This window comes from Macaca fascicularis, chromosome 11 (genome assembly GCF_037993035.2).
Source record: "Macaca fascicularis isolate 582-1 chromosome 11, T2T-MFA8v1.1".
NCBI classification, from domain to species: Eukaryota; Metazoa; Chordata; class Mammalia; order Primates; family Cercopithecidae; genus Macaca; species Macaca fascicularis.
The window spans coordinates 139,890,585-139,903,064 of NC_088385.1; the positions used below are offsets into that span (position 1 = coordinate 139,890,585).

General features: G+C 51.8%; 1 protein-coding gene across 7 annotated transcripts in view; it reads right to left on the reverse strand.

The window, feature by feature from the left end:
- Positions 1-804: 804 nt before the first annotated feature.
- GOLGA3 (golgin A3) overlaps positions 805-12,480 on the reverse strand; it is a 56,365-nt gene continuing 44,689 nt past the window's right edge. For all 7 annotated transcript variants that reach the window (XM_015431858.3, XM_074008499.1, XM_074008496.1 and 4 more), the window contains 6 exons: positions 10,363-10,502; positions 9,700-9,832; positions 8,974-9,096; positions 7,955-8,119; positions 6,636-6,799; positions 805-5,117 (listed from right to left, as the gene is read on the reverse strand). In XM_015431858.3, coding sequence (XP_015287344.3) covers positions 4,928-5,117; positions 6,636-6,799; positions 7,955-8,119; positions 8,974-9,096; positions 9,700-9,832; positions 10,363-10,502 — 915 coding nt within the window. In that variant the 3' untranslated portion in view covers positions 805-4,927. The remainder of the gene's footprint in view (positions 5,118-6,635; positions 6,800-7,954; positions 8,120-8,973; positions 9,097-9,699; positions 9,833-10,362; positions 10,503-12,480) is intronic.

Sequence of the window (12,480 nt, forward strand, 5' to 3'; positions counted from 1 at the left end):
GGGCGTGAGCAACCACACCCAGTTTACAGCTGGTTAACTTTTTTTTTTTTTTTTTTTTTTTTTGAGACAGGGTCTTGCTCTGTCGCCCAGGCTGGGGTGCAGTGGCCGGATCTCAGCTCACTGCAAGCTCCGCCTCCCGGGTTTAGACCATTCTCCTGCCTCAGCCTCCCGAGTAGCTGGGACTACAGGCGCCCGCCACCTCGCCCGGCTAGTTTTTTGTATTTTTTAGTAGAGACGGGGTTTCACCGTGTTAGCCAGGATGGTCTCGATCTCCTGACCTCGTGATCCGCCCGCCTCGGCCTCCCAAAGTGCTGGGATTACAGGCTTGAGCCACCGCGCCCGGCCTACACCTGGTTAACTCTTAATGATCAAAATCAAAGTACGGATGGAAAAGACAGAATCTGGGAAGTCACATTGCTGAGGTCTGAGAGTCATGACCCCACCGTCACCGCGGAGGCCCAGCAGAGGGCAGCACCTGCATGATGAGGCCCAGCTGAGGAGGCGCCGCACAGAGCGGCCACCATCCTTCCCCTGGTCCACCGGGAAGCTCGCTCCCCCTCCTGTATTCCTGGCAAATGGCAATGGGCGAAGTGTGGGCCAAGCGCGGAGGCGGCGGTGCCATGCGTCTGCTGTTGTCACAAGCCACAGAAGTTGGCTTCACTCCTGCCTGAAACCGGCAGGGCACTAGAATTCTCTTTTAAAGCATGTGTTGAACAGAGTGTGTAATAACATAAGATTAAAAAGTTACTCTCCAAACAACAAAATATAAATATTAAAATGAAGCTTCCAATGAATATGAAAATCTTTACCAAAAAATAGTTTATTGCACAAAATTTAAGGAATTCCCAAGCACACTTACATTTGTAAAAAAATCAACGTGCTTTTTAAAGTTACACTTTGTCAGACAAGGTGACCCCTTTCCCCAGAACAGCCACAACTTGAGTGCTCTCTTTTGTGAGGAAATTTTTAATAAAAATGAGTAACTCAAAAGCACTGAATTTTCCAGAGCCTCTAACACATTTCCCTCAGGATCCTGTGAGAGCCTGAGATCACTGTATGATGAAATTTGCCTGGACCTTCCAGTCAGTGAGCTGAGAACGCCTCACACCACAGCATCACTCAAGTCCTCACGTCAGAGGGCTCCTCGAAGGGAGGCTCCAGGACGGTTCTCTCTCAGATTTGCTGGTCCCCTCCCCTCTGAGAATCTTCACATACAACATTCTGTTTTTGTTTTTAAAGACCTCAGGGAACTAGAACTCTTACGTTGTGGGAACCCTACACCAAGGAGAGCTGAGGGCAAACTCCCTAGCACAGCACAGTGCGGCACGGACTGCGTTCTGGGGGGCAGGGCCCTGCTGGACCCACCTGAGGAGAGTCCGTTTCACATCCTATCAAAATCACTGCCTGATCCATAGTGCAGAGGTTGGGAACAGGGGTGTGAGTCCGTAAGACCCGTAGCATCCATCTCACACACACCATGGAAAAACACATGAAAACCAAGTTACGTTGTTTTGGGAGCGTCAGAAAAACAACCAGTGACGTCGTGAAGTGCCCAAGCCTGTTGTGACACACAGCGTGGGGACAAACACGCCGCATAATGCTCTGGGGACCCTGTTTTCTAAGCAATACTCCCGACTTCACTGCCTTTTCCATGAGGATATTCCATCATTCCCACTGCTGCCCACAAGAAGAAAATAATTCAAACTTTACGCACTGAAGTAACTCTGGGAGGTAGAAGTGCCAGGAGAGTCCCTTGGAGATAAGAAAAAAACCTCGACAATAAAGAAAAAGCTGGCAATTTAAAACTTCAGTCGGGGGTGGTGGTTCACGCCTTTAAACCTAGCACTTTGGGAGGCTGAGGTGGGCAGATCACCTGAGGTCAGGAGTTCGAGACCAGCCTGGCCAAAATGGTGAAACTCCACCCCCATAAAAATACAAAAATTAGCCCGGTGTGGTGGCGGGCACTGTAGTCCCAGCTACTCGGGAGAATGAGGCAGGAGAATGGCTTGAACCCGGAAGGCGGAGCTTGCAGTGAGCCAAGGTCACGCCACTGCACTCCAGCCTGGGCGACAGAGTCAGACTCTGTCTCAAAAAACAAACAAAAAACCCAACTTCCTCTTTTAGGCATCGTCTTAAGAAAGGAAGCCTGAAGGCAGTGTCCGTGTGAACACAAGAGGTCTCAGATCCAGAAGCACAAGCCGTGCATGAAAACACCGGAAGACTCACCGTGGAGAGCGAGGGCAGCCAGGCCCTGCCAAACCAGAGGGGCCCCTGGCACCGGCGGCCACAGAGCACCGGGGAGGTATCACGCCCAAGGGCACACGCAGGAAAAGCGGGGTGAGAAACGCAGAGCTACCTTCCCTTGAGTATTTTCACAATTAGTTTGTCCTAAGAGAAAAAAAAATACACGGTGAACATCGCTCACTCGAGGACTTTCCATGAGAAGTCGCTCCCCATCGAATGTGTGTGATTTCTTGATTTTAATTTTTAAAAATTTTCTTATTTTTTTGAGACGGGAGTCTCGCTCTGTTGCCCAGGCTGGAGTGCAATGGCGCGATCTCGGCTCACTGCAAGCTCCACCTCCCAGGTTCAAGCGATTCTCCTGCCTCAGCCTCCTGAGTAGCTGGGATTATAGGCGCGCACCACCACACCCAGCTAAGTTTTATATTTTTAGTAAAGACAGGGTTTTGCCATCTTGGCCAGAGTGGTCTGGAACTCTTGACCTCAGGTGATCCACCCGCCTCAGCCTCCCAAAGTACTGGGATTACAGGCATGAGTCACCACGCCCGGCCCGATTTCTTGATTTTAATATTAAAACAAAGGGGTAGTGCAGCCCAAATAAATAAGAATGTAAATTACTGTATTTTTCTTTTCTAAGGGTACAAGAACAATTTAGTAAATAACATCTTCAACTTAACATAAAAAGGATATATTTATAATGAAATTTTCAAGTATTATTTCAAAATTAACCCTGTACAAATGATATATATATTTTGGAAGTTCTAATACTTGCTAGAGAATATTTTTTAAATACCAAACATCTTTGTGGTTAATGCTACCTTAACCTTACCAATTAACCTTCTAAAAGTATATTACAACAGAACACAAGTAGCATAAACATACCATACTGTTTTCTCCACAAAACAGACACAAGATACGGACATGAGCACATCTGGCCTGGCCAGTGACACTCAGAACCTCGTTTCAGACCCGTATCTCTGCAAAGGAGGCCACAAGGACCCATTCTCTCTCTCTCCTCATACAATAAATATTATTTTAGATTTTCTTAACAAACTAGGGGACAACTTACAGACCCCAACTCTCGCAGTGTCTGCAATGTTTCAGGAGTTGGGGTGGGAAACGGAAGATCTCACACACGTAGTGCTGATTTTAAATAAGGCATCTGTCTGAGACACCTGGGGAGAGCACAGCCACCTTCCTCACGGTGCTGGCCTGTCTCTCCCGGAAATCGCCTCTGCTCTCCACATGATGCTGGTGTAAGCACAAAGGACCCAGGACTTCTCTTGGTGACTGCACGAGTACAGGCGCTCCCTCAGACACTGGTAAAGATTTTCACTTGGGCATAGAAGTGTGAGGCTTGTTACCACCTGCTATCTACACCTGGCTGTGGCTCCAGGAGAAACGGCAGGAGTCGCTGCAGGGAGCCCCTGGCCTGCTCTCCTCCTCCTCCTCCACCTTCCTTCCTCTCCCTCTGGCCTCTCCCTGTGCCCCACAAAGGTCAGATCAGATACAGGGCCTCAGTGTCCTTGTGCCTCCTGATGGCCTTCAGGCCTGACCAAGGGTCCAAGCTGCCGCTTCCCGGTGGCCAGCCATGGTGGAATCACACAGGACCAGTGGCCCGAGAGGAAGAGACCGGCAGGAAGGAAAGACCCTTAGCAACAAAGTAAAACCAGAACAGAGGACCTTTCTGTGTAAGAATATTTGGCTTTAGAAGGTAAATAAAATAATTATATTTCTTAGAACAGAATTTTCTGACATCCCTAAATCCTACAGGTAAATTATTCCCAACAAATTTTCAAAAGGCAATCAATAATAAGACAAATAGGTTCTTCTTAAATAATATGAGCATACGCTTGTTAAAGATTGGGTTACAGGCTGAGTGCGGTGGCTCATGCTTGTAATTCCAGCACTTTGGGAGGCTGAGGCGGGCGGCTCACTTGAGGTCAGGAGTTCGTAACCAGCCTGACCAACACGGTGAAACCCCATCTCTACTAAAAATACAAACATTAGCCTGGCATAGTGGCGAGCGTCTGTAATCCCAGCTACTCGAGAAGCTGAGGCAGGAGAATGGCGTGAACCCAGGAGGCGGAGCTTGCAGTGAGCCGAGATGGTGCCACTGCACTCCAGCCTGGGCGACAGAGGGAGACTCCATCTCCAAAAAAAAAAAAAAAAAAGATTGGGGTTATGATCTTCATTGTCTACGTACACATCCTATGGTGGGATGGCTATCCAAAAAAACAAGCAAAAAGGTGCAAATAAAATTTCATTTCTGCAGAAAAGTAAAGCTCTTACTGAACGGAACAGGGAACTGAGACTGCAGCCGGCCTGGCCGGGTGCTGGTGCCGCACACCCCGTCATGCAGCCTCTCCCCATCACCTGCAGAGAGCAGCGTCAGTGACCGCTCGGAAGACATGTCCTACAAGTAACCCTTCAGACACGTTCGAAGCTCCTTGCCGAGAGCCTATTAGGCTTTTAAGATTTGGTCATTCCATGGGAAAAGCTAATTGTAATCTTCGAATGTTTTTCTAATCCTTGGCTCTCATTCTGTTATATATTTTACTCCTTGTTAAAGGCAAAACAAAATTTAAATTTCATGTCTTAGAAAAACATCAGCCACACAATCAAATAAATAACATTGATAAGAGAGCATTCCGGACAGCGGTACATGGAGGCGAGTCCGCAGCAGTCACTGTCCCGGCCCTTCTTTGGAAGCCCTGCTCTGACTGTGTCTCTGGGCATTGCCACGTGGGTTGGCATGACCCCCAGGGGGCGCAGGGCTGGCAGTGGCTGGTTCCACCGGAGTCCAGGAGGACAGAGACTCGTGCACCGTGAGGGTGTGCTCCTCCATCTGGCGCTGCAGGCTGTCCATCTCCTGCCTGGGACAGAAGAAGGAAGGCGGCCCAGATCACACACGTGCCAGGCAGAACGTGCCACCCGTGGGCAGCCTCGCTCGCTAGCACCTGAGTGGAGCTGGGCAGCTTCGGGGACCCGCAAACCAACCGAGACCACAGAAGCTCAGCTATTCTCGGCACCGTTCTCTACACTGTGCAGAGGACAGTCGAGGGCGTACACAAGAGGACACAGGCTCAAGGACCAGTCCTGACCAGGCGGCAGGGTGGAAGCTGTCACTGAGGCCTGGCACACACGACTTCCATTCCGTAACCTTCCCTCGGGGTGCCGCCTGGCCCCACCCTACACATTTCACTGAGCCTCAGGCTGCCAGGTACACTGCGTGTGGCCTTCCAGCTTCTCAGGGCCTATCACGGTAGTTTAACTCCAGGCAGTTTCCGCCTATGAGTTCAGAGGCTGTGTGTGAGTTCCCCAACCTTTATATAAACCTCAGAGGCTGTGTGTGTGAGTCCCCCACTTATATAAACCTCAGAGGCTGTGTGTGTGAGTCCCCCACTTATATAAACCTCAGAGGCTGTGTGTGTGAGTCCCCCAACTTATATAAACCTCAGAGGCTGTGTGAGTCCCCCCCTTATATAAACCTCAGAGGCTGTGCATGAGTCCCCCCCTTATATAAACCTCAGAGGCTGTGTGAGTCCCCCCTTATATAAAACTCAGAGGCTGTGTGAGTCCCCCCCTTATATAAACCTCAGAGGCTGTGAGTACCCCCCTTATATAAAACTCAGAGGTTGTGTGACTCCCCCCCCCGTCATATAAACCTCAGAGGCTGTGTGTGTGACTCCCCCCCCGTTATATAAAACTCAGAGGCTGTGTGTGAGTCCCCCCCTTATATAAACCTCAGAGGCTGTGTGTGTGACTCCCCCCCTTATATAAACCTCAGAGGCTGTGAGTACCCCCCTTATATAAAACTCAGAGGTTGTGTGACTCCCCCCCCCGTCATATAAACCTCAGAGGCTGTGTGTGTGACTCCCCCCCCGTCATATAAACCTCAGAGGCTGTGTGTGAGTCCCCCCCTTATATAAAACTCAGAGGTTGTGTGTGAGTCCCCCCCTTATATAAACCTCAGAGGCTGTGAGTACCCCCCTTATATAAAACTCAGAGGTTGTGTGACTCCCCCCCCGTCATATAAACCTCAGAGGCTGTGTGTGAGTCCCCCCCTTATATAAACCTCAGAGGCTGTGTGTGTGACTCCCCCCCCGTTATATAAACCTCAGAGGCTGTGTGTGTGAGTCCCCCCCTTATATAAACCTCAGAGGCTGTGTGTGAGTCCCCCCCTTATATAAACCTCAGAGGCTGTGTGTGTGACTCCCCCCCCCCGTTATATAAACCTCAGAGGCTGTGTGCACGAGTCCCCCCACCTTTATATAAACCTGCTCAAACTCTGCTGGGCACTCATTGAGTGCTGGCACCAGGAGTGTCCTCTCAGCTAAAGAGGGCATTAATCTTTAAGACTAGCTGAAGTGCAACACAGAGTATGGTCGTACTTGAGCTGCTGGAGGCAGCTGTTCAGGTTCTTGAGGGGCTCCTTGCTCACGGCAGGCGGTGGCTTCAGCAGCTCCTCCAGCAGCGAGGCGGGAACCGGGCAGTCGGGGATCTTGATGGGCGTGGCGGGGTTGGAAGAGCTGGCCTCGCCTTTTGGCTCCTTTCTCTGTTTTGAAAAGCACATGATCGGCTTTCCCACCGTCCCCTCCCTCGGGTCAGTCTCACTAGCACAGCATGTGGCAGATGGGCCTCCCCAGCGGGTGACATGGGGCCTCTGGGAAGGGGACCATCCCGGCTGCCGTGACAGCACAGCGGTCCCAGGGCTCCAGAATAGCTGGCTGAGGAAACACCTTTATTCCTAAGGCACAAAACCACAGCAAGCCACAGAGACAACCTAAGTCCTGGGTCTGCAGCGGGGAAGGGCCGAGCCACAGACTTACAGCTCTCCCAGAGGCTTTTCCCATCAGAGACTCAAGGCCTTGACGTGGAATTTCCCTAAGAAATTAAGTACGTTTTCCAACTTAGGCTCCCTTTTCTAGGACTTCAGACTTTTTCCACAGATAGGCAGACGACGCAAAACGGCCTCTGAATCCCAGCGCTGCCCTCCCACCTGCCTCCTGGAAAGCATGGCCATGGACTGAGCACAGAAAACCGCCGGGCGCCTGGGCACAGCTCCCGGGCCCCAGCCCTACGCACACAGCAGGGACTGCCAAGTCACAGACCAGCTGCTCATCTGTTTTACAAAGCACATTGTAACAAAGTGGTATTTTTTTTTTTTTTTTGAGATGGAGTCTCGCTCTGTCGCCCAGGCTGGAGTGCAGTGGCCGGATCTCAGCTCACTGCAAGCTCCACCTCCCGGGTTCACGCCATTCTCCTGCCTCAGCCTCCCGAGTAACTGGGACTACAGGCACCTGCCACCTCGCCCGGCTAGTTTTTTGTATTTTTTTTCAGTAGAGATGGGGTTTCACCGGGTTAGCCAGGATGGTCTCGATCTCCTGACCTTGTGATCCGCCCGTCTCGGCCTCCCAAAGTGCTGGGATTACAGGCTTGAGCCACCGCACCCGGCCAACAAAGTGGTATTTGAATTCAGAAATGAGGCAAACGCTGCTGGATGAATGAAACCAGAATGAAATGATTTCATCTGTCACCTGAGCAGGACATCTCATTATCACTGACTTTATACAGCCGCTGCTCAGGGTGGGTTAAACTACATAAATGGACATCCGTTTATGTCTGAATGACTAACATGCCTGCCAGCCTCCTGTCCAAGAGCATCTACAGCACAGCCTGGCCACCCCGGGAGGGACGCGGGCCTGAGTACCGTCTTGGCCGCACCGCGGCGCAGGTCCAGCTTGAGCTGCTGGTTCTGCTGGAGCAGGGTCTTCATGTTGTTCTTCAGCTCCGACACTTTTGCCTGGAGCATGAATTTATCCTTCTGGGTCATGGACAGATCTTCCTGGGCCATCTCCAATTCAGACTTGACATTCTGTGGAAAATGAAGTCAGATTTTTTAAGTTAACAGATCTTAAACATCCTGCCAAGATCCGAGTTTGTATTTTCATAGGTTAAGCACATGTGTGTCCTCCTCGGCGCCGTCTCGATGGTCCCAGTCCAGGTCCAAAACGCTCAGGACCGGAAGTGTGTCAACTTTTGGAATTTTGAATATTTGCATCACACCTGCCAGCTGAGTATCCGTAATCCAGACATTTGAAATGTTCCAATGAGCATCTCCTTTGTCATGCTGACGCTCGCAAAGTTTCGAATTGTGGGTTTTTGTTTTGTTTTGTGTTTTTGAGACAGAGTCTGTCTCTGTCATTCAGGCTGGAGTGCAGAGGCCCAACCACAGCTCACTGCCCAAAGCGCTGGGCCTACGGGCATGAGCCCCTGTGCCTGGCCAGATTTTGGGTTTTTGGCTGATGGATGCTCCTCTGCCTGTATCTATAAATAAATTCTCACTGTGACTCAAGCCCCTCATTTACGAGGGGGACTCGGCAATTATACTCCTTTCCCGAGCAGTCAAGACCGAACCCTGAGCTCTTTGTCGAGAAGTTTATTGCAGATTGTAAAATTTTTCCCATGCACCCTCCCATTTGCTGGACTCCATGAAATCACGTTCTTGGTCCATGTCACACAGCGCAGCCAAGGGATCGGAGCCGGCCCAGGCTTCAGCCCTGCCTCCGTCCTGCTGTGTGACGTGGACCAGGTGACTTTGCGAGCGCCGCACTGGACGAGGGTGCCAGCTCCCCCGGGAGCCTGGCCACAGGCCGCACGGCACGGGAACCAGGGGCCGCCCCAGGACGTGCTGCTCCTGCCTGTGCCCAGCGCCTCACACACAGATACCTGCAGCAGCTGCTGTAGCCCTTCCAGCTCCTTTCTGCCCTGCTGCTCCGTCAAGTCCAGCTGCTGCTTCAAGGACTGGATTTCTCTTTCTTTCTGATCCACCTCCCATTTGAGATTTTCCATCTAAAGAGGGGAAAGTCACATGGCCAACAATATTGAAGCGGCTTTACCGCCCAGGAAAACAGCTCTAGCTATGTGTCCGTTCATTTGATTGATTTTTTTTTTTTGAGACGAAGTCTTGTCCTGTCGCCCATGGAAAACAGCTCTAGCTGTGTGTCGGTTCATTTGATTTTTTTTTTTTTTTTTTTGAGACAGAGTCTCGCTCTATTGCCCAGGCTGGAGTGCAGTGGCGTGATCTCGGCTCACTGCAACCTCCGCCTCCTGGGTTCACCCCATTCTCCTGCCTTAGCCTCCCGAGTAGCTGGGACTACAGGCGCCCGCCACCATGCCCGGCTAATTTTTTGTGTTTTTAGTAGGGACGGGGTTTCACTGTGTTAGCCAGGATGGTTTCGATCTCCTGACCTCATGATCCGCCTGCCTCGGCCTCCCAAAGTGCTGGGATTACAGGCATGAGCCACCGCGCCCGGCCTGGTTTATCTTTTAATACCATATTCAGAAAACCATCACTATTCCTCCCCACGTAGGACGGCGTGAAGTCACCCAGGACACCTGTGAGTCCAGCCCTGTGAGTCCAGCCCCGCAAGTCCAGCCCCCGCGAACCATCACCTCTTGGTTTCCCACAGGCTGTTTGCTGAGCTGCTCGTCCAGCTGCTTCTGCAGGAGCTGGAGCTGCACCCGGGCCTCGGCCAGCTCTGCTTGGAACTGTGCTATCTCCTGGGAATGTTTCCCCTCCCGAATCCTAGCGTAAAAAAACAAGAAAGCAGGGAACTGCCGCGCTCCTCCAGCATGCCCTGCCCTCCTGCTGGGAAACGCTGCCTGGGGAAGGCATCCATCCCGGCAGGTGCTGCGAGCTGCAGCCATGCTTGGTGCCTCAATGTGCACTCGGGCAGTCCTCACAAAGTGTCTGAGACTCACCCTTCGCCAGCTCCCCTCACGGATCCCAGAGACCACAGCGCCTGGGGCCCACAGAGCCACAGCGTCAGCCCCACGCCGGGCCGCCCCTTCCCGCCTCGGACCTGAGGCTAAGTACTCGTGCTGGGCGCTCTCTCGGGGGAGGACACGGGGCAGTGAGCGAGGCTCAGGCTTCTGGAGACAGACGCTGGGTGCCCCCTACTCCTATGATTCACACTCAAGTACTCGGCACTTTGCAAAATATAGATGACCCTCGCTGTGCTGAAGGTGATGAATTAGACCCCGCCCGTTGCCAGGACAGCCGTGTGTGAGGCCGGGCATGGCCCAGGCCCCGCTGTGCAGGGCCCAGGCACTCACTGAAGGTCGTCGGCCTCAGCCTGCAGCTTCTGCACCAGGTGTTCCTTGGCCTGCAGCTCCTTCTTCACCTCACTCAGCTCCAAGGAGGCCGCCTTGACGTGGCGGCGGTTGTGCCCGGCTTCCACCTTGGCAGCGGCCACCTAGGAGGAAGGAAATCACATTGTCCATACCCTGCATGGCACCTGCAGCTTTACGACACGCCGGACGCGGTGGGTGAATCCACTCCCGGCCCCGTGCACGTCTTGGCTGTGGTGTGTGCTTCTCCACAGGCCTGTCGAGGTCCTTGTAAAGATGAAACCACCTGACCCGGAGCGCGGCACACTCATGTGGCTGCTGCTGTCTGTTCAGTGAACACGAACATTCATTCGAGAACATTCATTCACAAACATTCATTCAAGAGTTTTCGGTCTAAACGGTTTTTATGGTCTTCTTCCAGTTTATTCACAGCCTGGACAACATAGCAAGACCATGTCTCCACAAAATATAAAAAACTCAGCAGGGCATAGTGGTCCCAGGTATTCAGGAGGCTGAGGTGGAAGGATCACTTGAGCTCAGGAGTTCTAGGCTGCAGGGAGCGTGATCGCGCCACTACACTCCAGCCGGGGTGACAGAGTGAGGTCTGGTCTCAAAAATAAAGTAAATAGGCCAGGCGCGGTGGCTCACGCCTGTAATCCCAGCACTTTGGGAGGCTGAGACGGACAGATCACGAGGTCAGGAGATAGAGACCATCCTGGCTAACACGGTGAAACCCTGTCTCTACTAAAAATACAAAAAATTAGCCGGGCGTGCTGGCGGGTGCCTGTAGTCCCAGCTACTCGGGAGGCTGAGGCAGGAGAATGGCGTGAACCCGGGAGTGAACCCGGGAGGCGGAACTTGCAGTGAGCCGAGATCGCGCCACTGCACTCCAGCCTGGGCGACAGAGCGAGATTCCGTCTCAAAAAATAAATAAATTTAAAAATAAATAAATAGGCCGGGCGCGGTGGCTCAAGCCTGTAATCCCAGCACTTTGGGAGGCCGAGACGGGCGGATCATGAGGTCAGGAGATCGAGACCATCCTGGCTAACACGGTGAAACCCCGTCTCTACTAAAAAATACAAAAAACTAGCCGGGCGAGGTGGCGGGCGCCTGTGGTCCCAGCTACTCGGGAGGCTGAGGCAGGAGAATGGTCTAAACCCGGGAGGCGGAGCTTGCAGTGAGCTGAGATCCGGCCACTGCACCCCAGCCTGGGCGACAGAGCAGGACTCTGTCTCAAAAAAAAAAAAATAATAAATAAATAAATAAATAAAAATAATAAAATAAATACATTTAAAAAAGAAAGAATAAAATTAATTGCAAGGCCAAGGCGGGCAGGTCATGAGGTCAGGAGATCAAGACCATCCTGGCTAACAGGGTGAAACCCCTCTCTACTAAAATACAAAAAATTAGGCGGGCGTGGTGGCGGGCGCCTGTAGTCCCAGCTACGCGGGAGGCTGAGGCAGGAGAATCACTTGAACCCAGGAGGCAGAGGTTGCAGTGAGCCAAGATCACGCCACTGCACTCCAGCCTGGCAACAGATTGAGACTCTGTCTTTAAAAAAAAAAAAAAAAAAAAAAAAAAAAAAAAAAAAAACACTGAAAAAAATTAAGTGAAACCTAAGCACAGAGCGAAAGCTGGAGAGCTGGGGCACTGTGTGAGCCCAGCCTGAACCACAGCCCAGCAGCAGGCCCCAGGCAAGGGTTAAACGGCTGGGTGGATGAGGCCTGTGAGGCCAAAAGAAAGCTGTTAACTACTCCTATTAAAATACTCCTGCCACATTTTTTTTTTGAGACAGAGTTTCACTCTTGTTGCCCAGGCTGGAGTGCAATGGCGTGATCTCGGCTCACTGCAACCTCCGCCTCCTGGGTTCAAGCGATTCTCCTGCCTCAGCCTCCCAAGTAGCTGGGATTACAGGCATGTGCCACCATGCCTGGCTAATTTTGTATTTATAGTAGAGACAGAGTTTCTCTATGTTGGTCAGCCTGGTCTCGAACTCCCGAACTCAGGTGATCCACCCGCCTCAGCCTCCCAGAGTGCTGGGATTACAGGCGTGAGTCACCGTGCCCAGCCACCTGCCACATGTTAAAATTAATTCTATTTATA